General features: G+C 39.2%; 1 protein-coding gene across 12 annotated transcripts in view; it reads left to right on the forward strand.

Moving 5' to 3' along the window:
• Window positions 1-23,145, forward strand: part of dysf (dysferlin, limb girdle muscular dystrophy 2B (autosomal recessive)) — a 76,390-nt gene that overhangs the window by 11,801 nt on the left and 41,444 nt on the right. For 7 of the 12 annotated variants that reach the window (XM_079605188.1, XM_079605186.1, XM_079605183.1 and 4 more), the window contains exons 5-32: window positions 453-567; window positions 747-964; window positions 2,036-2,164; window positions 2,271-2,333; window positions 2,419-2,469; window positions 2,677-2,707; window positions 3,437-3,552; window positions 3,671-3,797; window positions 3,876-3,979; window positions 4,781-4,849; window positions 4,925-4,968; window positions 5,294-5,376; window positions 6,407-6,439; window positions 6,721-6,836; window positions 7,538-7,651; window positions 7,762-7,939; window positions 8,953-9,077; window positions 9,185-9,291; window positions 9,379-9,574; window positions 10,596-10,742; window positions 10,856-10,987; window positions 11,663-11,829; window positions 11,942-12,056; window positions 12,223-12,328; window positions 12,443-12,585; window positions 14,390-14,563; window positions 16,214-16,301; window positions 16,391-16,468. In XM_079605188.1, coding sequence (XP_079461314.1) covers window positions 453-567; window positions 747-964; window positions 2,036-2,164; window positions 2,271-2,333; window positions 2,419-2,469; window positions 2,677-2,707; window positions 3,437-3,552; window positions 3,671-3,797; window positions 3,876-3,979; window positions 4,781-4,849; window positions 4,925-4,968; window positions 5,294-5,376; window positions 6,407-6,439; window positions 6,721-6,836; window positions 7,538-7,651; window positions 7,762-7,939; window positions 8,953-9,077; window positions 9,185-9,291; window positions 9,379-9,574; window positions 10,596-10,742; window positions 10,856-10,987; window positions 11,663-11,829; window positions 11,942-12,056; window positions 12,223-12,328; window positions 12,443-12,585; window positions 14,390-14,563; window positions 16,214-16,301; window positions 16,391-16,468 — 3,169 coding nt within the window. The remainder of the gene's footprint in view (window positions 1-452; window positions 568-746; window positions 965-2,035; window positions 2,165-2,270; window positions 2,334-2,418; window positions 2,470-2,676; window positions 2,708-3,436; window positions 3,553-3,670; window positions 3,798-3,875; window positions 3,980-4,780; window positions 4,850-4,924; window positions 4,969-5,293; window positions 5,377-6,406; window positions 6,440-6,720; window positions 6,837-7,537; window positions 7,652-7,761; window positions 7,940-8,952; window positions 9,078-9,184; window positions 9,292-9,378; window positions 9,575-10,595; window positions 10,743-10,855; window positions 10,988-11,662; window positions 11,830-11,941; window positions 12,057-12,222; window positions 12,329-12,442; window positions 12,586-14,389; window positions 14,564-16,213; window positions 16,302-16,390; window positions 16,469-23,145) is intronic. The other 5 variants (XM_079605189.1, XM_079605193.1, XM_079605194.1 and 2 more) reach the window with 2 other exon arrangements.

Genomic DNA, 23,145 nt, shown 5'->3' on the forward strand with positions numbered 1-23,145 from the left:
CGCTGGAGCTTCAAATGAGACACCATGAGATGGACCCGCAGACTTATCGGGAAGCTCGACAGCTCGCGATGTGTGTGAGGAGTGGGAGGCATGTGGGGACTGGCCCAGCAGGAGAGTTTCCACTACAATTCTCAGATCAGCCTGCTTATTAAACGAAGTGGCTCTCTGTGATGCCGAGAAACCAGAACAGGGAATAATGGAGGGGACTCCACTTTAATTCATCCTTGCTGAATAAAAGTTTATTTTTATTTTTATAAAGAAATCTTACTGATCCCAAACTTTTGTATGGTAGTGCAGATTAGTGCCTGTAGTATTACATCTATCATCTATCTGTTTCTTGGAAACAGATGTTTGTTGCACATTTGTTGTTGCATCATTGCAGACATTGTACTCTTTTCTTCAGTCTTTCTGAGAAGTGTCAAAATATCTTCAATCTGTGTTCCCTCTGCCAGGCCACAGTAACCCTGCAGGTTTCCTACACCCCTCCTCCAGGGATGGTGCCCATCTTCCTGCCTCCTCCACACCCAGAGGCCCAGCACAACCCAGTGGAGCTGGACACAGTTACAGGTCAGTCTACTAACATAATATACACAGTAGGTCCCATTCATACACACATGTACTGTTGTTAGAGGATGCAAAAGTTTCATTGCCTAGATTTGATTTCACTAATATTTGTTTACTAAGGGCTGCGTCATTATGACATATTTGTGTAATGTGATTAATTTGACTTGTGTATATGACTGTAGTTTTCTCATTGGACACTCTGGGCGAGGATGACACTGAGAGCATGTTGATGATGGAGGTGGTTGAGGAGCCTGAACCTACACCAGGGCCACAGGGGCAGGACATCGGGGCCCCTACAGCACCACCCAAGAAGGCTCCACCAAACTTTAACCACGGACTTAAGAAAAAGAAACGCCAGGGAAACAAATCCTCTGTGTCTGACAAACCCCAGGACCTCCAGGTGTGTATCTTTGTTTTGGTGTGCATCTCTGTGTGTGTCTATGAATCCACAATTTGCTTTGTCATGTGTGGCTAGTCTGAAAATATGCCACCTTCATAATCTTCAAATACATTTTTTCTTTGGTATATTTTTTTTAGCATATGCTAACAACAAAAATGACTTTTTGTCTATAAATTGTAAAAATCCGATTAATAGTGTTTTCTTATTGCTCAGTGCAGAATGGACTCCCTAATTAAAGTATGTATCTGTATCACTCACATGACAATCACTGTCTACTCTTGCAATTGTCATGTTCTCACTGGGCTTCTGCTTTGAAAATAGGGCCACCTTGTGGTAATATAAAGTACTGTGAAATAAGTAGAAAAATTATTTTGGCTGTGAACTTGTTTATTTGCTCACGGCAAGACAATATATTCATAAAAGTTGGATTGTAGAATAGATCTCATCCAAGGATAATAAAGAGTTTAATTTAGATTTTGAAAATTTTGACAGGACAATTTTTATTTTATTTTTTTACAATCTAAGCCAGTAGTTCTCAACTCAAATGAAAGATTTGTGGAGAAAAAGGCTAAATAAAAACAATAAAATTCAACTAACTAAACAATTTATAGTAAAATTAATTTTCCATTGGTTGAGGCCTGCTGAATTAGGCAGATTCCAACATGGACATTTTATTATTAATAAAATGTGACATTTAACATGACATTTTATTATTAATACTAAGTATTAATTAACTATAATATGGATAATGATTATTATTAAATTATAATAAAATTCTAATTTTAAGGATGTTTTGTTTACTTTTGTATCATGAACAGTTATGATACTGTGTTGTCACCATTTGATGTAAACTTACAAAACCAGCCGTGAACCACCAATTTAAGCATTTAGCAAAGGTTTTATCCAAAGATATTTAAAAATGTAAGATTTTGTTTCACATAATTCAAAGATATTTATAAGTTAAAAAAGTGCTTTAATTTCCTATGTGATAATTCAATCGTTAGCTGATATATTTGAGTTGTTTTGATTTCAAAAGTCCAGAAACATTTATTTATTGAATGTTAATTTTAGGTACGGGTGCGCATTATTGAGGGAAGGCAGCTCCCTGGTGTCAACATTAAACCAGTTGTCAAGGTCACAGTTGGAGGACAGACGAAGAGAACACGCATCAAGAAGGGCAATAATCCATTTTTTGATGAGGTAACTATTTCCCCCCCCCCTGTTTTATCACTCTGGGAATAAAAATTATGTAAATAATTGAGTAAATGCTCAGATGTAATTATACGCATATATTCTTTCCTTTCAGACTTTCTTTCTAAACTTCTACGAGAAACCTTCAGATCTTTTTGATGAACCTATATTTTTATCCGTAAGTTATATTATTATCATTATTAATGTCGTTGTTGTGTCATTGAACAAAAACCTGTAGTTATCTTGTCTATGTCCGTCCAAAGGTATTTGACTCCAAGTCACTACGGAAAGACTATGTTATTGGAGAATTCAAGGTAGATTTGCTCTTATTTCTTATTTTTCTTCCCTCTGTACTTCTCTTGTTAATCACTGTCTTCATTTAGTGGTTTCTTCTCATTTCCAGTGAGTTCCAGGATATCTTTATTTTGATTTTCTTTACTGGTCACATGCATGTTTTTTCTTAGATCTATCATTTTCAGGCTTAGCTAATAATAGTGCTGGTTTTGTGTTTTCTCTTTCAGCTGGATGTTGGCATGGTGCATAATGAACACCGTAAGTACCACATAGTCATAATGTGATGTTAATTGCTCTTCTCCAAAGCACCGTTTTGATTGTGTCTCAGAACAAACAAACCTCTGGACATGTTAGTTGTTTTAGACTCAATTGACCGTTCGCAAAGACCCGCCCCCCTTAGTTACTGTCGCTATGTCTGACAAGCTACGCCGCTCTCACGCCACACCGTGTTCTCACGCAGTGAAAAATACATTGCGGAGCAGAGAGGACACTGACATCGTGCTGACAGACAGGACAGACCAGGTTACTTTTCGGTTACTTTTGATATTAAACATATTAAACAAAGTCTCACCTTTAAAATTTAGTAATTTTTTTAAAGTAATTTAAACAAAAATACCATTTTGTGGCTCTTTCATGTGTTTGTCAGATCGCTTTAGAGCCTCAGTTAAAGCTGCTCGTGAACCGATCATCTCTTCCTTCTAGTTCATTTATAGCATCAAATAAACATTAATGAACATAAGAAGGAATGTTGTTTTAACCGCGGAAAGGCGTCAGTACACTCAAGTTCAAATCCTCCCATGTTAATCTACTAACTCTCCTGACTGCTTTGTCGGACAAAATGGCGGATGGCGAAGTATGATTGGTCAGATCACCTGTCAATCAAGCTCCCTGCGAAGGGTCAATTAAGCTTGTTGCCCCTAAAATTGAAGCTAAAATGCTTTATGTTTTATATTTAACAGTTTTTTTTCTTTCTAATCCACTGAACAGGACATGCTATTCTCAGGAAATGGTTGTTGCTGTCAGACCCTGATGATCTTTCTGCAGGGGCCAGAGGTTATTTGAAGGTCAGCATGTGTGTGCTGGCTGCAGGTGATGAACCTCCGGTAAGTGAGAGAGAGAGAGATCGAGCATGATTCAGCAGCAGCAGCAACATGTTAACAAATTGAACCTTATTGTATATTTTTCTCTCATTCTTTTGAAAACATCAATTCTGTGTGTTAGATGGATAAGAAAGAGGGTCTGGAAGAAAAAGAGGATATAGAGGGGAACCTGTTGAGACCAGCTGGTCTTACCCTGAGGGGAGCCTCGTTTACTGTCAGAGTTTACAGGGCAGATGATCTGCCTCAGAGTGAGTATCAAACACGACTGTGTGTAGGTGTGTGCCTTTTCTGTTTGCTTCTGTTGATCTGCTCTTCTCCTTTGACAGTGGATGATGCTCTTATAGACGATGTCAAACACTTCCTTGGTTTTGAAACCAATCGTAAGAACCTGGTGGATCCATTGGTGGAGGTCAACTTTGCAGGAAAAACGGTACTTCTGTCTTTGTAACTAGTTGAACCATGAGGTATAAAGCCTATAACACTCACCGTATCATATTTGATATTCAAATTTCTAAATTATCAAAATGATCAAATGCTGAAATACCTGTTGTTCAGAATCTACTACGTGCCTTCTGTCATCTTACTTTTAAGCAAGTAAAAGGCATTTTAGTATAATTCTAAAAATGTCTCCATTCAGGTTGAGATACATAAGTCTTTGTGCTTGTTTTATGAAGTAAACGTAGGAATACATTTTTTATTGTTAGTAATATTTCACGATGAACATTTACTGGACTAAAGCAACGGTGGTTTACTTGATGATGCATATATCTTTTTTATTTAGAAAAATCTTGTTGAAATGTGACTATCAAATATGACAGATCAGGCTTTTGAGGAATGTTTATTTGTACATCTTTCATTGTCATTGTATTACATTGCACTGCATTATATGTTTGGCTCTGGCTTTGATCATAAAACTAAGCATTTAAATATCATCTTACTATGATATATTATTGTCAGATATAGAGTGAGACCTATATTTAATTTAAGTGCATTTTATGTAAAAAGTCTGCTACATATACTGTTATAAAGATCTCATTGATTTAAATGATTGGATAAATATTGCATATTTTTGCTCAGTTTGGGCCTCTGATTAAACCTCATATTATATGAGCCATAAAAGCCTAATGTATCAGATATGATATTATTTTTTGGACTATTATTTTATATGTCATGCTTTATAGGATTAATAATTTGCTCAAGAGGTACCGATATTATATTTTTCTATTTCTAGATGAGTAGTAAGATTCTGGAGAAAAACGCCAACCCTCAGTGGAACCAGAGCCTCACTTTGCCCATCAGGGTAAATTACATACACTCACAGAACAATCTAACAAGTCCTTCAACAGATTTATTAACAGTCTGTTTTTCAATCCAGTTTCCATCCATGTGTGAGAAGATGAGGATACGCATTTTAGATTGGTGAGATACATTTTTCTTTCATGTGTCTAAAACTTACTTGTAGGGTAATCGATACAGAATTTGTTTAAAACAAAACTCAAAACATACCTGTTTAGAGAAGGCTCATACTATGAGTCTATTTGAGCTTGTGTTTTCTGTTTCTAAATGTCTTTTTATGTTATTTTATTGTTTTAAATGGTGTTGTCTTTAAAAAAATGTGTACAGTGACAGTTGTTTTATTTAGCTATATAAATAAATAGACCAACCACCATTATGTTAATATGGATCGCTTTATTTATGATGAAAATCTGTGATCTTACATACCTTCCCATTCTCATTCTCGCAGGGATCGCGCTAGCCACAATGACGTTATTGGCACTACACACTTATGTATGTCCAAAATCTCAGCCCCTGGAGGAGATATTGAGGGTAGGCAGTGTTTTGTTGTGTACGAATTACTTCTCAAAATACAGTTTGATTGAAGGCTTTTGTTAAGTGCAGTGGCAAATCTAGAGGCTCATTGTCTTGCTTTGCAATTTGCTTTGCTTTGTTTTCTTTATATCAGTGGTTGTCAATTGGTGTGTATTAGGTGTATTAATTCTGCACAACTAACAACATCAGATATACCTGCTGCAAAATAGTACATCTTGTCAATTCCCAGTGCAAGAGCTTGTTACAATCAGTCCTTCCCAAAACTCACATTGGTTGACATGTTGAGTTACTCAGACAGCAGTGCTGTTTGCCACACTCTTTGGCAAGTCAAACAGCATCAAGAAATGTATTTGTAGTGTCTGTCTACTCTATTTATCTAGTAGGTGTTAGTAACGTATCATCAAAATAAAATATTATTCACCTTTAGGTGCATTTGTCAATGTTGAGGGACATCACATTTTTGGAGTAATGTGTTGGTTCCAGTGTTGTAGTAAGGAAAACACTACTTGTTGTTTGCTACAGTAGCTGATTTGTTGCCTTGATTTTGTATCACTTTGTATTGTCATCATGTAAGTAATGAATTGGCAGTGATTTGAAACTCGAGAATGAAATTAACACTGCATTTTGGGGGAGTGTTGTGTTAAAATTATGTTTTACTCTGAATTAGAGACAAAGATGACAAACGACTATTTTTTAGCTACTTTTTAAAAACTTTGACATCTATGCTATTGCGAATGAGGTATGACAGATCAAAATGGTAGTATTGTTGCATTTGGTTGCATTTGCAAGTGATTGTAGTATATTTTAGTGTAACTGAAATTGGTTTCAGTATGTTAGCAGTTGGTTGTGATGTTTTGTGTGTTGCATAGAGTGAGTTTGGTGTGCAAATTTAACTCTACGTCTGGTACAGATATGAATAATAAAGCCTCGTGCATGAGTCCGTTTGCATGGCATCGGCTGCTCGGCCTGCAATACTCACTTCATCTATCCTTATTTTGTCTCAACTTTTATTTCTCTCTGCACTCAGATGAGTTCCTTCTCAGGACCTTCCACAGCACCAGTATGTGTGTCTCTCTGATCTCAAAAATCTGTGCTACCCTTCCTGTAGATCACACCAATGGCTATGTCAGATTTAGCTTTTTGTTGGGATATAGTGCTTGTAGTTTATAAGTTGTCTATAGCTTTATTCAGCTAGTCTTTAGATAAGGTGTGTTGACTAAATGGCAAATGTATGTGCCATTGAATGTGTCAACACGTTTGCAATTTGCAATTTATTTTTACTGCTACTAAAGCTAGAGGTTACTGCTGTGTGTCTAATTCTTGCTCTTTTATATCAACAAGTTGATGACAATATAGGCTTTCTTCCGACCTTTGGCCCCTGCTTTGTCAACATGTATGGGAGCCCTAGAGAGTTCACAGCCTTCTCGGACCCACATGAGGCACTAAACCTGGGAAAGGTGAGATATATATATATATATATATAAATAAAATTATACTTTTGCAGAGTTTCTTAAAGCTTGTTTGTAAAATGTGACGCACATATAGTAAACACAAGTTTGTACTCAGCTGTGCATAATAGCACCAAATTAATAAAAAAAAACTATTTTGACCTATGTTCTGTTTTATATGAACGTTTGCGATTACGTTAGATGCATGCGAATGCATTTTTTTTTTGCTTAGAACTAAAAATATGTAGGAAATACCTTTTGTAGCAATATACTGTCAAAGAACATCCAGACATCATCCACGCTGCTGAGAGTGACGTTTAAATTAATATGTAAATATGTGCACGCTTTCCCCTCAATAACAAAAAATAAACACACACACAACAAAAATGACAGCGGTGAGAAAACAGCAGGTAAGAAAGCATTTGATCATAGCGATGTGGATATGTTTGTACAAGCTCTGCAATTCACAGGCATCATGTCGACAGATGAGGTAATTCAAATTATAGTTATGATAGTTTGATTATAAAGTACATTTGAGACAATAGACTATAAATCTGACCATGTGAGACTATAGTTTGAATTAATCACTTTTCTTTGCATGACACATTGACATTACAGTACAGAATGGCTCATTCTGCATTATCCGAAACATTATGGACACTATAACAATATGCATTATTAATATTACTTACTGTAATTTTTTGACATAGGGAGAGGGTGTGGCCTATCGAGGACGTGTGCTGTTAGAACTCATTACGAAGCTGTCTGATCAGGTGGAGCAAAAGATTGAAGACATACACCCTGATGACCTGCTGGTGGTAGAGGTGAGGTCACAGTTATTCCTCCTGGGTTTAGCATCAGACATGAGATCATTCGACACAGGAATGCATCATTTAATATCCGTGAAAGACCACAGTTGTGTTGTGTCGCACAGAAATTTATGCGGAAGAGGAAGTTCTCCCTCTTTGCTGCATTCTACTCAGCCACTCTTCTTCAGGATGTGGATGATGCGATTCAGTTTGAAGTCAGTATTGGTAACTACGGCAACAAGTTCGACAACACCTGTCTGCCTCTGCCCTCCACCACTCAGTTCAGCAGGGCTGTGTTTGATGGTGAGAAACCACCTAATGATTTAGACTCGAAATGTTTAGATCAACCATACATTTTGGAATGCCCCACATGAAATGTCCATACTGCTATTCCACTTTGAAGTGGATTCTTGTGGCATTTGTTCTTCCTTTAATAGAAACACCATGTTTTTTTTCTGCGTTAAATTTAAATATTATATATAAATATAATACGCATGTGTGTGTGTGTGTGTGTGTGTGTGTGTGTGTGTGTGTGTGTGTGTGTGTGTGTATATATGTGTGTATGTACAGTATGTGCCATTTCTTCGAAAGAAATTAATAGTTTTATTCAGCAAGAGTGCATTATCAATTTAATGCACCCTTGCTGAAAATAAAACTATTAATTTCTTTTGAAGAAAAAGTGACAGTAAAGACATTTACTACATTTGTAACATTACAAAAGAAAAAAATATATTTTGATCTTTCTAATCATCAAAGAATCCTGTAAAAAAAAAAAGTATCACGGTGTGCACAAAATATGAAGCAGCACAACTGTTTTTTGCTAATAATAAGAAATGATTCTTGAGCACCAAATCAGTATTTTAGAATGATTTCTGAAGGATCATGTGATGCTGAAAATTCAACTTCGCCATAACAGGAATAAATTACATTATACAATATATTAAAAGAGAAAACTGTTATTTTAAGTTACTGTTTTAAGTTACTGTTTTATTTACAAATAAAAGCAGCCTTGATGAGCAAAAGAGACTTCTTTGTAAAACATTAAAACATTTTACTAATTTTACAGTCTAAACATTTGACCGATAGTGCAGTAGAAGGAAAAATGCAGAGCCCTATGTGATTTTGTGAAAAAAAAAAAAAAAAACAGTTTTAAGTATTTTAAAAAACAAAGTAGTAGGATTGAAGCTTCATGTTACATGAACTGCCCAGTAACATTTAATTTTATATTAATATTTAGAAGGATCGTATTACCTATAAGCCAATGAGTGATACTCAAGTATCTAACATCACTTTCACTGTTTTACGTTGTTATTTAGGCTGCCATTACTACTATCTGCCATGGGGAAATGTGAAACCTGTGGTGGTCTTGTCTTCAGAGTGGGAAGATATCGGCCCTCGCATAGAGGCCCTGAACATGCTGCTCAGCATAGTTGACCGACTGGTGAGGTCAACTATGTGTTACTTTATGTGTTTCTTCGGTCAACACATCAAAATATATCAAAGCACAATCAGTTCTAATTGTATTTCCTAATACGTTTATCATAATAGGAATCAAACCTAGAGCAGGTACAGCTGGAGCTCAAAGCAAGAAGTGACGAGCAGGAAGTGGAAGAGAGGGTTGTCCAGCTGCTTGATGATGTCATAGCCGACTGCAGGTGCAGATGTGCTCTCAAGTGTTTTGTAAAGCTGTACCGCACTCACTATGAGCGACTAAAGTGTTCTTGTGTGTGTATGTGCTGTAGTGAGGAGCTCCCCGAGGTGGATAAATGGCCCTGTGTGACTCCACTGGATAAAGCTCTGAGGAATCTGCGCAAGATTAACATGCAGCAGATCGTGCAGACGGCACTGGCGCTCAAACACGGACCAGAGACCGAGCTGAGTGCGGTGCTGGAGCAGGCTGAGGACTGGACCGTGAGACTTCGTCACCTCGCTGAGGAGGTGAAACAGCTGTAGCTTGCATGCAAAATGATATATTTTGGTGCTTTTATGCTACCTGCACCTGATAGTGACATCAGCCTAATATTCCTGCTGCACTCAAAAGAAAAAGAGATTCATTCACTGCTCTTGACTGATTAATATGACTGATTAATAGCTTTAATAGGGATTAATCAATAATTTATTTATTTATATAGTGTACTACTGTTAGACCTACCTAAAAGTCTTAATTTTTTATTAATAATATGTGCTGTTGTATTTATTTGTGTTGTCGCTTGTAATTTGTTTATTTGTTCTTATTTTATTACTGACTGTTTACTTGTCTTTAAACATGTTTAAACTTTATATTAGTTAGGCTAAAGTCCAAAGTATACTTTGGCCGCCCGATTGATATTTTACTGATACAGTATGTAAAAGATTGATGCAGTGCCAGACTTCTGGGGGCCCTAAGCAAAACTTTGTAGGGGGGCCCCTGCCAATGCATTCATAAAAACTACAAAATTACCCCCAACCCCTTAATCTTTTCTTTCAGAGCAGTTTCACTGTCAACCAACAACAGTGAGTTGAATCAGTCATTAATATCATACAAAATAACATTAAAAACAATATGACAAATACAGTAGAAAAAAAGATACAAATTAAACAAACAATTTAGCCTATAGTCTACAGAAATTGAATAAAGTTATAAAATTTCAAAATTAAACTCTTAATAGTCTTCACCATATTAATTAAATATACATTGATTCTTATTAAAGTTCCTAAAGTTATTCAGTGAAGAGCTGTGAATGATTCTCTCTTTTTCTTTTGTTGTTTGATTAACATTAAATGACACAGACAGCAGGAGGTTTAAGGGTGCTGTCACTTTAAGACCAAATGCACAGATATAATATACTGACAAGCATTCAGTTACTTTCCCAACTGTTTATGTTCACAAAAAGAAAAAAACCTTGAATAATTACTAAAAATGTGCAATTAATTAGATATTTTTTTTAATCGATTGACAGCAGTACTTTCTTTCTTTCAGCCCCAGAACAGTTTTCCAGATATAATAATCTGGATGCTTCAGGGAGACAGACGAGTGGCCTACCACAGAATCCCCACCCATCAAGTTCTCTTTTCCCAGGGTTACTGTGGCAAGCATTGTGGACAACTTCAGACGGTTTTTATGAAGGTAAACACACTATTTGGAGGCAAAGCACATACTAATGCTACAGTGTAAATGATGAATGGAACCGTAGGGGTAGTGATAAATCTCTGATTCTCTGTGTGTAATGTTGTGCTCAGTGTCCGCAGGAAGACGTGGGATGTAGTAAGATCCCAGCTCAGCTCAGGGTCAAGCTGTGGTTTGGACTCGCTGCTGATGTCAAGTCCTTTAACCAGTTTGCAGAGGGCAAACTATCTGTGTTTGCAGAAACGGTGAGTGGGCAGTTACCCAACATGCATTTGTTTGGCGTTTCTTCACCTATGGGCCTTTGCTTTGTAGACTTTTAGTGAACACTTTTCACTCTATCACTAATTTATTAATTTCTCTATTAACAACCTCCAGCAGTTTACATACAACTTAATGATTTGGAAATCAATTTCACACAATAAACATTAAAATAGTTTATTTCACTCTTTTTTTAGATTATCATAGTTTTAAACTTGTTTCAATTCATATTTTATAATATATTTTATAAAGTTGAAATCTATTGAATCTCCTGTGAAGCAAGCATGAATGATCATGTGACACTGAAGACTGGAATACTGATGTTGAAAAAACTCAGCTTTGCCATCATAAGAATTAATTACATTTTAAAATATATTAAAATAGAAAAGTTATTTTAATTTCACAATATTTAGCCTTGATAAGCATAAAATACTTCTTTTAAAACAAAAAATCTTACCAACTCCAAACTTCTGAATGGTAGTAAAATAAAACAAAAATCACAGAAGCTCATCCTTTGTTTTTATACAGTACATTAGTTACATGTGTTATGCGGTAGCTTATTTGGTTGAATTTCTTAAATATATTCTTTTTGAGTTGGTTATGTCTTGTAGCATTGTGTGTTTGAGCTTCTGAGCTACTTATGGAGTTATTTTGATCCACAGTATGAGAACCAGACAAAATTGGCCCTGGTGGGGAACTGGGGTACGACGGGTCTGACATACCCCAAGTTCACCGACGTGACTGGCAGAATCAAACTGCCAAAGGAGAGCTTCAAACCCTCTCCAGGATGGAGCTGGGCAGGAGACTGGTATGTCAGCCCAGAGAAAACGTGAGTACCACCTTATCATAAATTTACTCAGACATTTTTTTAAAGTATTAGTGATATCAGCATCATTGAACACGTGTGAAATGGCATAACATGAATGTGTCTTGATGCCCAGAATGCTGTACGACGCTGATGCAGGTCATATAAGCTTTTTGGAGGAGGTGTTTGAAAATCAGATGCGTTTGCCAGGAGGACAGTGGATCGGCATGCCAGAGGGGTACACAGATGTGGTTAGTGAAGTTGGATTGTGATAAAACTGATGAAACTTAAGTTCTTTTTAAGTACAGTGAATTTATTAGTTTTATTCATGAGGCACAAATGTTTAATGTTTTCTACATTAAAATCAGTTGGCCAGGAACTGACCTTTTTGTTCTTTATGTGTCCACTGGGGGGCAGAATGGAGAAAAGGCTGTGCCTAAAGATGAGATCGAGTGTCCCCCGGGCTGGGTGTGGGGGGATATTGAGTGGAGCGAGGATCTGAAGCGTGCAGTGGATGATCAAGGTATGGAAACTTTGAGAAGTCTTATGCCACTGACTTCTGCTCTTCATTATTTTGTATATAGAGATGATTTTCAAAAGCAATGTATCTCTACAATAAATTTGCTTTTACCTGTAGGGTGGGAATATGGAATAACCCTCCCCCCGGACCGCCGGCCGAAGTCCTGGGTTCCAGCCGAGAAGATGTACCACACCAACCGCCGGAGACGTTGGATCCGACTCCGCCGTAGAGATATGCAGAAAATGGAGGCGCTTAGAAAAGTACATCATCAGTCATTAGCGAAGTGTTCCCGCTCGGTTTGTTTTCAGTCAAAGAAATAACGAAGTTTCACATTGAGAGCAGCTTGTAAACAAAAGCGGAATCTTGGCCCCAAGCTTCATTTCGTTCCCTTTGAATTCTGGGGGGATTCTGGTAAAGCTCAGGGTGGCGTGACATAAAGAGCTCTGTGTAGTCTCAGGAGGTCTTCCCCTGTCCCTGAACGCATCTGGTGAGAGGCAGATGGAGCTCGAGAGGACACCTAATTAATCATGCCATCTGAGAATAATCTGAAATCAATCCCACACCTCGAATCCACTTGGCAGAAAAACACAGGTCCAACTTTAAAGTCCCGCCGCAAATACGTTTAATGTTCATCATCTGTGTGAGGGTGCGTGTTAGGGGCATGTGTGTGCGACATGAGAGAGCGATAAAGCGTTTTTGTTTCAATCTGTGAAAGTCCTTCTCCACACAGGCAAACAAGTTTGGGTAAAACACACTTTGCTAATAAAGATCTAAAATTAAATTCTGGAGATCACTGTTTCTGATAACAATAATGATGTTGTTTGACTGAAGAACTTCAACATGTTTCCTTTTTAGAGTTACAGAGAATGGCAAAATCATTTGCAAATCCATTATGTAAATTGTCACATTCAATTCAATTGGACAGTTTACATAAGAATGGATTTATGAAGGATTTACACACAAATTTGTTCTGCTCGTGCTTCCTGAATGAGGCTCAGTGTGTTTCCGTTTGGTTCTGCGCAAGAAACAAATTGGTCTACTAAAACTGGGTAAAGAACTTCAAGGATAATGTGTTTGAGTTAGAGGTTTGGGTTCAAAAGGTGTTTTTTATATATATTTAATATATTAACTAAATAACATACAAATCTAAAATACACTACTGTTAGGGGTAAAGGTAGGGGTCAGTAAGATTTTTTTTTTAAAAATATTTATGAAAGATGCCTGCTCTTATGCTAAGGCTACAATTATTTTATTTACAAAAATACAGTAAAACAGTTAGTGTAATTGTAATAATATTTCACAATATTACAGAAATCTTCTAATATGCTGATTTGGAGCTCAAGAAGCATTTCCGTTTGTTGTACTGATTGTAACTGTGTAACTTTTTTCATTCTTCTTTGAGTAGAAAGTTTAAAAGAACAGCTGTATTTACAATGGAAATTCTTTACTGTCACTTTTGATCAATATAATACGTACTTGCCTAGAAGTATTAATTTCTTTAAAAAAAAAATCGCACTTACCCCAAACTTCTGAATGTGTATTATTTATGCAATTACATTTTTATGAAACCAAATGCCATCTGCAAAATTCTGAATTCTGAATTCTTCCAGAACTTCTAAAACTTAGCAAATTTGCAATTTTATACTAATTAAATGTTACATTCTAGTTTTGCTTGAAACGTGTGCTTTTTAGATAGATTGATTATTAGTAATATATATTTATTATATTTGTATATAATATATAGTATTATATATGTTTGAAGTGTCCACATACTTTTTTGGGTTACTATGAGTAAAATCAGTTGTCCTCATGGTGGCACTCTTTAAGCACAGAATTAGAAACATTTCTCTTGTGGTACCTCCCGTCTTTCTACTCTATTAGATAACTTTAATTCCTCACTAATCTGAAAAAACTCATGTCTGCTATTTGTCTTTTTTAATGCGTATTGCACTGTGCACCACTGGATAGGATCGTACAGAACATGCATATGAGAAAAATGCTTTAATTCAATCAATTTAAATGATGTAAATTAGTCTTTTTCTGTGTGTGCTCACTCTTCTACAGCAGCGTCCGGACGAGTCGGAGCGTGAGGGCTGGGAGTATGCTTCTTTATTTGGCTGGAAGTTTCACCTCAAGCAGAAGAAGACGGACGCCTTCCGGCGCCGGCGCTGGAGATGTCGTATGGAACCATTAGAAAAGACAGGGCCGGCGGCCATCTTTGCCTTGGAGTGTTCGCTGGTAATGAGGGTTTACTATTTGAGTGATGTGGAGCTGGAATTGGGGGTGAGATTTAGAAACAGAGACAGTTATGGAAGAAAAGGAAAGTGGTCGGACTGAATCAAACGAAGGCGAGATGCAATTTACACAAGGCAAAGGCGAGAATGGGTGTGGAGGGCTTTGAGTTTGGACGAACCGGAGGTGCTGAGAGAGACTGGGCAAGCAAAGTGGAATCAGTCTGGTAAAATAAGGGCATCGTGGGATATCATTTACAGGGAGACAGAGATGGAGCAGTGAGTGTGAAGGACGGTGTATGCATAAAGCCTAGTTAGTATGCTTATTCTTTTACTCATAGTCTGGTCCACTGGGTCCTTTGTTACGGGTCTATTCCAGGCAGCTTTGGCACAAGATGCCATGTGGGCTTGGCTGAGTTGAGAATTGAGAGTTGATGAGGGTCTGGAACGGATCCATTGTGCAAGTAGTGCCTTACAGAGGTGAACTACTAGATGATTCCCTTGCTCTGCCTTCTGGGGCACCTGAAAATTCAGATCCATAGACATCAATTAATCACATCAAATGCTTAATTTAGTAATTTTTTCAATTATTTTCATATGATATAGAGCGTTTAACCTCGTTTTAAAATCCTGCTCTTCCTGTATCTCCACTGCTAAAGCATACGCTGATAATTTACATAGACTGTCTGAATGAACTGATTCATTGGAATAACTTTCCAAAGCTTCATGAGAGAAAGTCTTTTAGAATGAATCTGACTTTTTTCCTCTACATATGAGAGATATTACTTTTTTTTTTTTTTTTACAGTGAACCGATTAACTAAAATGAATCATACCACAATATCCACCTCAATATACATGAGATAGAGAGCAGTTTAAGAATAACCAATTCATTACAATTAATCCACTGCTAAATATGAGAGTCAATTAAGATGAACTGATTCATTAGAATGAGAGAGAGAGAGAGAGATTTAGGATGAACCTATTGTCCAATTCACTAGAATGAATTACCCTTTTTGCCACCTCAAGTTAGGATGATTTGATTAACTATAACGAATCAAACTTTTCACCCCCACATAATATGAGAGACCGAAAATCAGGTTCGATTATCAGCTTGCTTGGCACTAAAAGCTGCATGTGCGAACAATGTGACATTAAAAATAGGTTTGCGCTACACCGCTACTCGTTGGAATTGGATTCCAAATTCTGTTCTTCTTTTAGAGGGCACTTTGGAGGGTGTGTTTCTTTTCTTTTTTTCTCCAAAACCATACAAGTGTATTGGGTTATGTAAATATTGTGAGCCACAAATGACATAGCATTTTCGTTTTGGTTAAGAGACATCATCAGGCATTTTATTCAGAGAAGATCAGGATTTTTGTATGTGTCAAAATGATATTCGAGTGTCTTTGGGTGGTGATGTAATCTTTTCATGCCAGTGGTTTGTGGTGCATATACAGTTGCCCTTTCCACAACTGACAGCAGTTATCATTAACACATACTCTGTTTACCCTTTTGGTCGGAATATTATGATATTTGATCCAACATGAATGCCTTGTCTTGTCTGAACGCCAAAATGTGTGAGTCTACTGTTTAGGTTGAAGGAACATAATCTGTCTCACAGTGTGTGTGTGTGTGTGTGTGTGTGTGTGTTTTCAACAGAGCAGTGTTCCTGATGAAAAGAATGACGATAAGTCAGTTACAACAACCTTTGGTGTCAACCGCCCAACCATCTCCTGCTTCTTTGATAGTAAGTTGAACATGCCAGTTTTCTCACTTCATTTAAAATAATGACAGATGACTGAAACTACACTGCCATGCTGCTTCTTGATTCTTCAGATGGGACCCTGTATCATTTGCGATGTTACTTGTATCAGGCCAGAGACCTGCTGGCAATGGATAAAGACAGTTTCTCAGGTGAGCATACCAACTATTACAAACATATCAAGGTTTGTGTAAATCAGGGTTGTGCGCAATTCAAAATTGATTTTTTTATTAATTTGTAATATTTTTTAAAATGTTATTTATCCCTGTGATGGCAAAGCTGAATTTTCAGCATCATTACTCCAGTCTTCAGTGTCACATAATTCTTCAAAAATCATTCTAATATGCTGATAATACTTTTGTCATGATTCTTTGATGGATAGAAAGTTCAAAAGAGCAGCATTTATTATAAGTATTATAATACATGATAAATGGTGTTAACCTGAATTTTGATACATTTAATGCACTCTTGCTGAATAAAAGTATTACCGGTAATTTAAAAATGACCCAATGACTCCAAACTTTTGAAGGGTAGTATATATTTTAGTTTTTTTGCTTGAAAAAAGAAAAAGGAGAAATTAGGGAGCCAATTCTTCAGCCCATCCTTGGTGACAATAAGAAATCAACAAAAGCTTTGTAGGTTACTCAATCTTGTTGGGTATAATCTGATCAAAGCTTGTAAAAACACTGTAAAAAAAAAACCTATTCATTGGAATAACTTTCCAAAGCTTCATATGAGAGAAAGTCTTTTAGAATAAATCTGACTTTTTACCTCTACATATGAGAGATATTACTATTTTATTTTTACAGTGAACCGATTAACTAAAATGAATCATACCACAATATCCAGCTCAATATACATGAGATGGAGAGCAGTTTAAGAATAACCAATTCATTACAATTAATCCACTGCTAAACATGAGAGTCAATTAAGATGAACTGATTCATTAGAATGAATCAGTTCCATACAACCATTTTAATGTCACATTGTTTTATACATCTCAGTGTATAAAACACAGTAAAAAAAAGGGCCATATTCTGACAGTAACATACTGTTTTTCATTAAAACAGTAATGTACTGTAGACAACAATGCATTCTGGGCAATAAAAGTACCAAGAAATATATGCAGTCATTCATTTTGTAAAGCAGCTTTGTCAGAATCTACATGTATTGCACTGTGACCTTTCAGATCCCGAACGTGTGGTTATTTGTATGGATTCTGAGTAATATATTCTCCTGAATCCACTAATAGCATGACATTCAGACACACAGCAGGCATCGGCGAAATCAGCCTTTTAAGACATTTACTACAATGCCACATGGCATGGCATGAAGAGCGCTTTGCCAGCTCCAATGACATTTTGTTCAAGTTAACATACAACAAGATACATATTTCCAGGTCATGTGGTGACACAAATTGAGGTCAATGGGTAGTCCTAATGTGAAGCATATTGAGAGCAATGGCAGAATTATGATTTTATGATTTTCTGTTAAAAAAAGGGTCAGTATTGCCTATAATAATAGGAGCACTTTATAAATAAAAAATTCATAAAAGTGAAGTCTTTTGAGAGTAAATGGTAAAGGAAGCGTAACTGAGCTTACGTCAGAGGGGGTGAAATATTGTGCCTGGCACAGGCTGGGCCGAGGAAGTTTGGGTCAAGTATAGCCCAGAGAGAAGCGAAATGAAGTAGATTTACAATGGTGTCCATGAGAGAAGACGTTGGCAGCGAAGATGTAAAAAATGTCATTTGTATAGAAGAGAGGTGGTACATAAAGTAAAACAAATCAAGTCGGAGCCATGGTCTAGTGCTTAGTGCATGAGCTCTGATGCTTTTGCTCTTACGGATGAAGCAAGTTTGAATCTGGCTTGAAACATATCCCATTACCCCCTTCTTTCTCTCCCCATCACATCCTGTCTTCTCTGAACTCTAAAAAAGTGAAAAGCCCTGAAAACAATGAGACATTATATGCTGAATTTGTTGCTCTGCTCTGCCGTTTTTCTCTTTGATTTACTGGTGCCGGTTGCTTATTTGCCAAGCTATTTTTTTCATAAGAAATAATCTTCCATGACTTGTGTCCTTGGAAAGTATCAAAACAAGTGGACGCAAAGCATGTGCACTGCATGCGATTCTTTTATTCAAGATGCACATGTGACGTTTTGCCGGGTCAAAGGGACTTAAACTTCGGCTGGTCTGACCACATTCCCAAAGTTATGTAAACTGTCTAAACACACACGTTAGGTGAAACATTCTCTGGTTTTGCTGTTGTAGAAGTTCTTCCGTCTCCTTTATAATCATATATTTTATGCTGTATCTATTAGCTATTGGTTATAGATATTTTGTAGAGGTTTTCTCTACCTCTTTAGAAGAAGAAGTTACTCAGAAAATCCACAAAAGGTTTTCAGTAATGTTTTATTGTTATAGTTGTGTAGTGAATATTGTGGAATTGTTGGCAGATCCAAAGAGTTTTTCATTCCGAAAGCTCTACACCACCCTGCCACCTGTGTGTTTGTTTATTGGTTATTCTTTTGATAAGTGTAATTTTAAAAAAGAGTTATGGCAAAAAAAAGAGTTATGTAAATGTATTTTAGCCACCAATATGTGTAGTGTTCTCTGCTCTGTGTAAGCCATTCCACAGAATTCCCCTCATAAATGTGCAGATTCCGTGTGGGCCTTGTTATTACCTTATATTAATATAAACTATTAATAAATATGAGGTGAGTTTTCATTCAAAATGTGACACTGATTGTTGATGTTGGCAAAAAAAAAAAACAGTCCCTGAAAAAGTAAAGTATAAAAGAGCTTTCTTGGCAACACCGGAGCAGTATTTCACCGCCTTTAAACCATAGCGAGTGTTGCCATGGTCTAAAGCTCTAAGTTGCGGTAGTGAAATTTTTAACCCAGAGTGCTCCACATCATTAAAATGCAGGCAAAATACGTCTGCTGGTTATCACCCATTAGAGATGTCTGGTATAAATATCCTATGCATGGAAAAATCGTAGTCTAAAAATGGGAACAAAGCGGACAAGGATGAAGAGAAAAAAGAAAAGAGACTTTAAGGTGGAGAAAGATCTGAAGTATATTGTTTTTTTGTTTTTGCGAAATCCTGGAAATGTAGCTACCCAGGCTATGCCTTTAAGGTTCATTCTGAACCCGCAAGCACAGATGAAAAAACATTGAGGATCCTTTTAAAAATACAGGCCTGGTATAAATCAGGCCAGTCTGGCGCTCTGATTACAAATCTACAAATAGTTTTGGGTCAGTCTCCTGATGCACAAAACCCAGCCTAGATCTTTTACAGGGTTCTGAGGTATGAGGAAAATGAATAAATCAAGCTCGAGGTAGAAATCACTTGTCCTTGGTGCGCTTGAGAAGGAGTTTGGTAAAGGGAAATGATCGATGGACCACAATATTTATAAAGGAGGGGAAAATGTAGAGCTGCATCAGTGCTTTGGCTACTGGAGGGGGATTAGACGAAATCAGAGGTTTTTGCCAGATGCTATATGTGTCACGGGTATGGTGCGGATGAAGACAAAGGCAAAGGCACAAAGCTCCAATTCAAACTTTTACTAAAATAAAGCTTACACAAAACGGAAACACTCACGATACACTGTAACATAATCAAACATAAGCATAAGCATTAGCAAACATTGACCGACAACTGAAGGGTGAGAGACAGGAACTTAAATACACAGATGACAACGAGTGACGACAGGTGATGAAGATGATGATTAACAATGACTAATTAACTAAACAGGTGACGAAAATGAACTAATGAAAATGACGACAGAGATGATGAAAACACTGAAGATGGAAAACAAACTAAAAGTCCATGATAACAACAGAAAACACATTAACAATGTGACAGAACCCCCCCCTCCCCCCAGGCGCGTCCTCGCGCCGTAAAACATCCAAAGGGGTGGGAGGGTGGGCGCCCTGGAGGCTGATGAACAGGTGGCCGATCTGGAGCAGGAAGCCTCCAGGGCGGAGCAGGACGTGCAGGTGGGCAGGGCGGAGCAGGATGAGGGCGTGGCCATGGCGGAGCAGACGGACCCTCAGGCGTCCAAGGTGGTGAGGACCCTTCGGGCGGCCATGGCGGTGAGGACCCTTCGGGCGGCCATGGCGGTGAGGACCCTTCGGGCGGCCATGGCGGTGAGGACCCTTCGGGCGGCCATGGCGGTGAGGACCCTTCGGGCGGCCATGGCGGTGAGGACCCTTCGGGCGGCCATGGCGGTGAGGACCCTTCGGGCGGCCATGGCGGTGAGGACCCTTCGGCCGGCCATGGCGGTGAGGACCCTTCGGGCGGCCATGGCGGTGAGGACCCTTCGGGCGGCCATGGCGGTGAGGACCCTTCGGGCGGCCATGGCGGTGAGGACCCTTCGGGCGGCCATGGCGACCGTGTCGGAAGGGCCTCCACGATCCCCTCAGAGGACTTATTGCCCCCCCCCCAAAATTTTCTTGGGGAGGTCAGCACTGGACTGGACCAGCGGCGAAGAGGGCTCTGAGCTGACCGGGACCAGCGGCGAAGGCTCTGGGCTGGACGGGACCAGCGGCGAAGGCTCTGGGCTGGACGGGACCAGCGGCGAAGGCTCTGGGCTGTACGGGACCAGCGGCGAAGGCTCTGGGCTGGACGGGACCAGCGGTGCAGGAAGCTCTGGGCTGGACGGGACCAGCGGTGCAGGAAGCTCTGGGCTGGACGGGACCAGTGGTGCAGGAAGCTCTGTGCTGGACGGGACCAGCGGTGCAGGAAGCTCTGGGCTGGACGGGACCAGCGGTGCAGGAAGCTCTGAGCTGGACGGGACCAGCGGTGCAGGAAGCTCTGTGCTGGACGGGACCAGCGGTGCAGGAAGCTCTGTGCTGGACGGGACCAGCGGTGCAGGAAGCTCTGGGCTGGACGGGACCAGCGGTGCAGGAAGCTCTGAGCTGGACGGGACCAGCGGTGCAGGAAGCTCTGGGCTGGACGGGACCAGCGGTGCAGGAAGCTCTGGGCTGGACGGGACCAGCGGTGCAGGAAGCTCTGGGCTGGACGGGACCAGCGGTGCAGGAAGCTCTGTGCTGGGCAGCGATGAGGGCTCTGTGCTGGGCAGCGATGAGGGCTCTGTGCTGGGCAGCGATGAGGGCTCTGTGCTGGGCAGCGATGAGGGCTCTGTGCTGGGCAGCGATGAGGGCTCTGTGCTGGGCAGCGATGAGGGCTCTGTGCTGGGCAGCGACGAGGGCTCTGTGCTGGGCAGCGACGAGGGCTCTGTGCTGGGCAGCGATGAGGGCTCTGTGCTGGGCAGCGATGAGGGCTCTGTGCTGGGCAGCGATGAGGGCTCTGTGCTGGGCAGCGACGAGGGCTCTGGAGCAGGGTCAGCGGGCTCAAGATCTGGCTGGACGTCTCCCACAGTGAGTGAGGAACCACACACCCAAAGTGCTCTGTCCATAAACTCAATAAAAGGTCTATCTAAGTCCCTGAGCAGCAATATCTGGGCTAGTGGATCATCAAGTCCTCTCCAGAACCGTTGCTTCAAAAACTCCTCTTCCCAGTAAACATCCAGATGAAGATGAAGGTAAACTTCCACAAACTCCTCCAAAGAACTCCCATTCTGATTAAACAGAAATGCCTCCATAGCGTTTCAGTGGTCGGTCAATCTGTCACGGGTATGGTGCGGATGAAGACAAAGGCAAAGGCACAAAGCTCCAATTCAAACTTTTACTAAAATAAAGCTTACACAAAACGGAAACACTCACGATACACTGTAACATAATCAAACATAAGCATAAGCATTAGCAAACATTGACCGACAACTGAAGGGTGAGAGACAGGAACTTAAATACACAGATGACAACGAGTGACGACAGGTGATGAAGATGATGATTAACAATGACTAATTAACTAAACAGGTGACGAAAATGAACTAATGAAAATGACGACAGAGATGATGAAAACACTGAAGATGGAAAACAAACTAAAAGTCCATGATAACAACAGAAAACACATTAACAATGTGACAATATGCTATGTCTGTCTGGTTATCTATCTATGTCCGTCTATGTCTATCTATGTCTGTCTGGTTATCTATCTATGTCTGTCTATGTCTATCTATGTCCGTCTATGTCTGTCTGTCTGTCTGTCTGTCTGTCTGTCTGTCTGTCTGTCTGTCTGTCTATCTGTCTGTCTGTCTATCTGTCTGTCTGTCTCCTGATCTTCCGAACTATTGTTTACTGTACATTTTATACATCCACAAAACAGATCAAATTAAAGGCTCACATTATATATACAAAGAGTTTAAACCCTGTATAGTATTGATATATGGGAAATAATGCATTGCCAAAAACCTTTCCCTATTTTCTTTGAGCATGTCATTGTTCCCAAGGGTCATGCATCATGTTTGAGTCCTACACGTGGGCAGCCGTCGACATGTCCAGTCCCACAATGCCCTTGGGGGAGACAGTTTATTTACATTTCACTGTAAGCAGGCAGATTAGACACTGCCTGTGTTTATTTCCCATTGGCTCCTGGGTAACAGTGCACGCTCCCCAAAGCTCGTTTATCCCTTTGTTTATTTGAGCCACTGTGTTTGTGGGAAGTGGGAAGTTGTGTGTGCATGTGTGTAACTGGGCTAGTTTATTAAGAGCTGGGAAAAGTGTCTATTTCTCCGTCCCTAGTGAAACTATCCCACTGAGGCTGCTTTACGTCGACTGAAATAATAAACTTTGACTTTGTCCCTCCAATTTCTGGCATTCCTAAGTAGTTGATGTCACTGCATTATTTTTCCACACACACACACACACACACACACACACACACACACACACACACACACACACACACACACACACGACGCGCA

Source organism: Phoxinus phoxinus (assembly GCF_949152265.1).
Source record: "Phoxinus phoxinus genome assembly, chromosome: 2".
Lineage (NCBI taxonomy): Eukaryota > Metazoa > Chordata > Actinopteri > Cypriniformes > Leuciscidae > Phoxinus > Phoxinus phoxinus.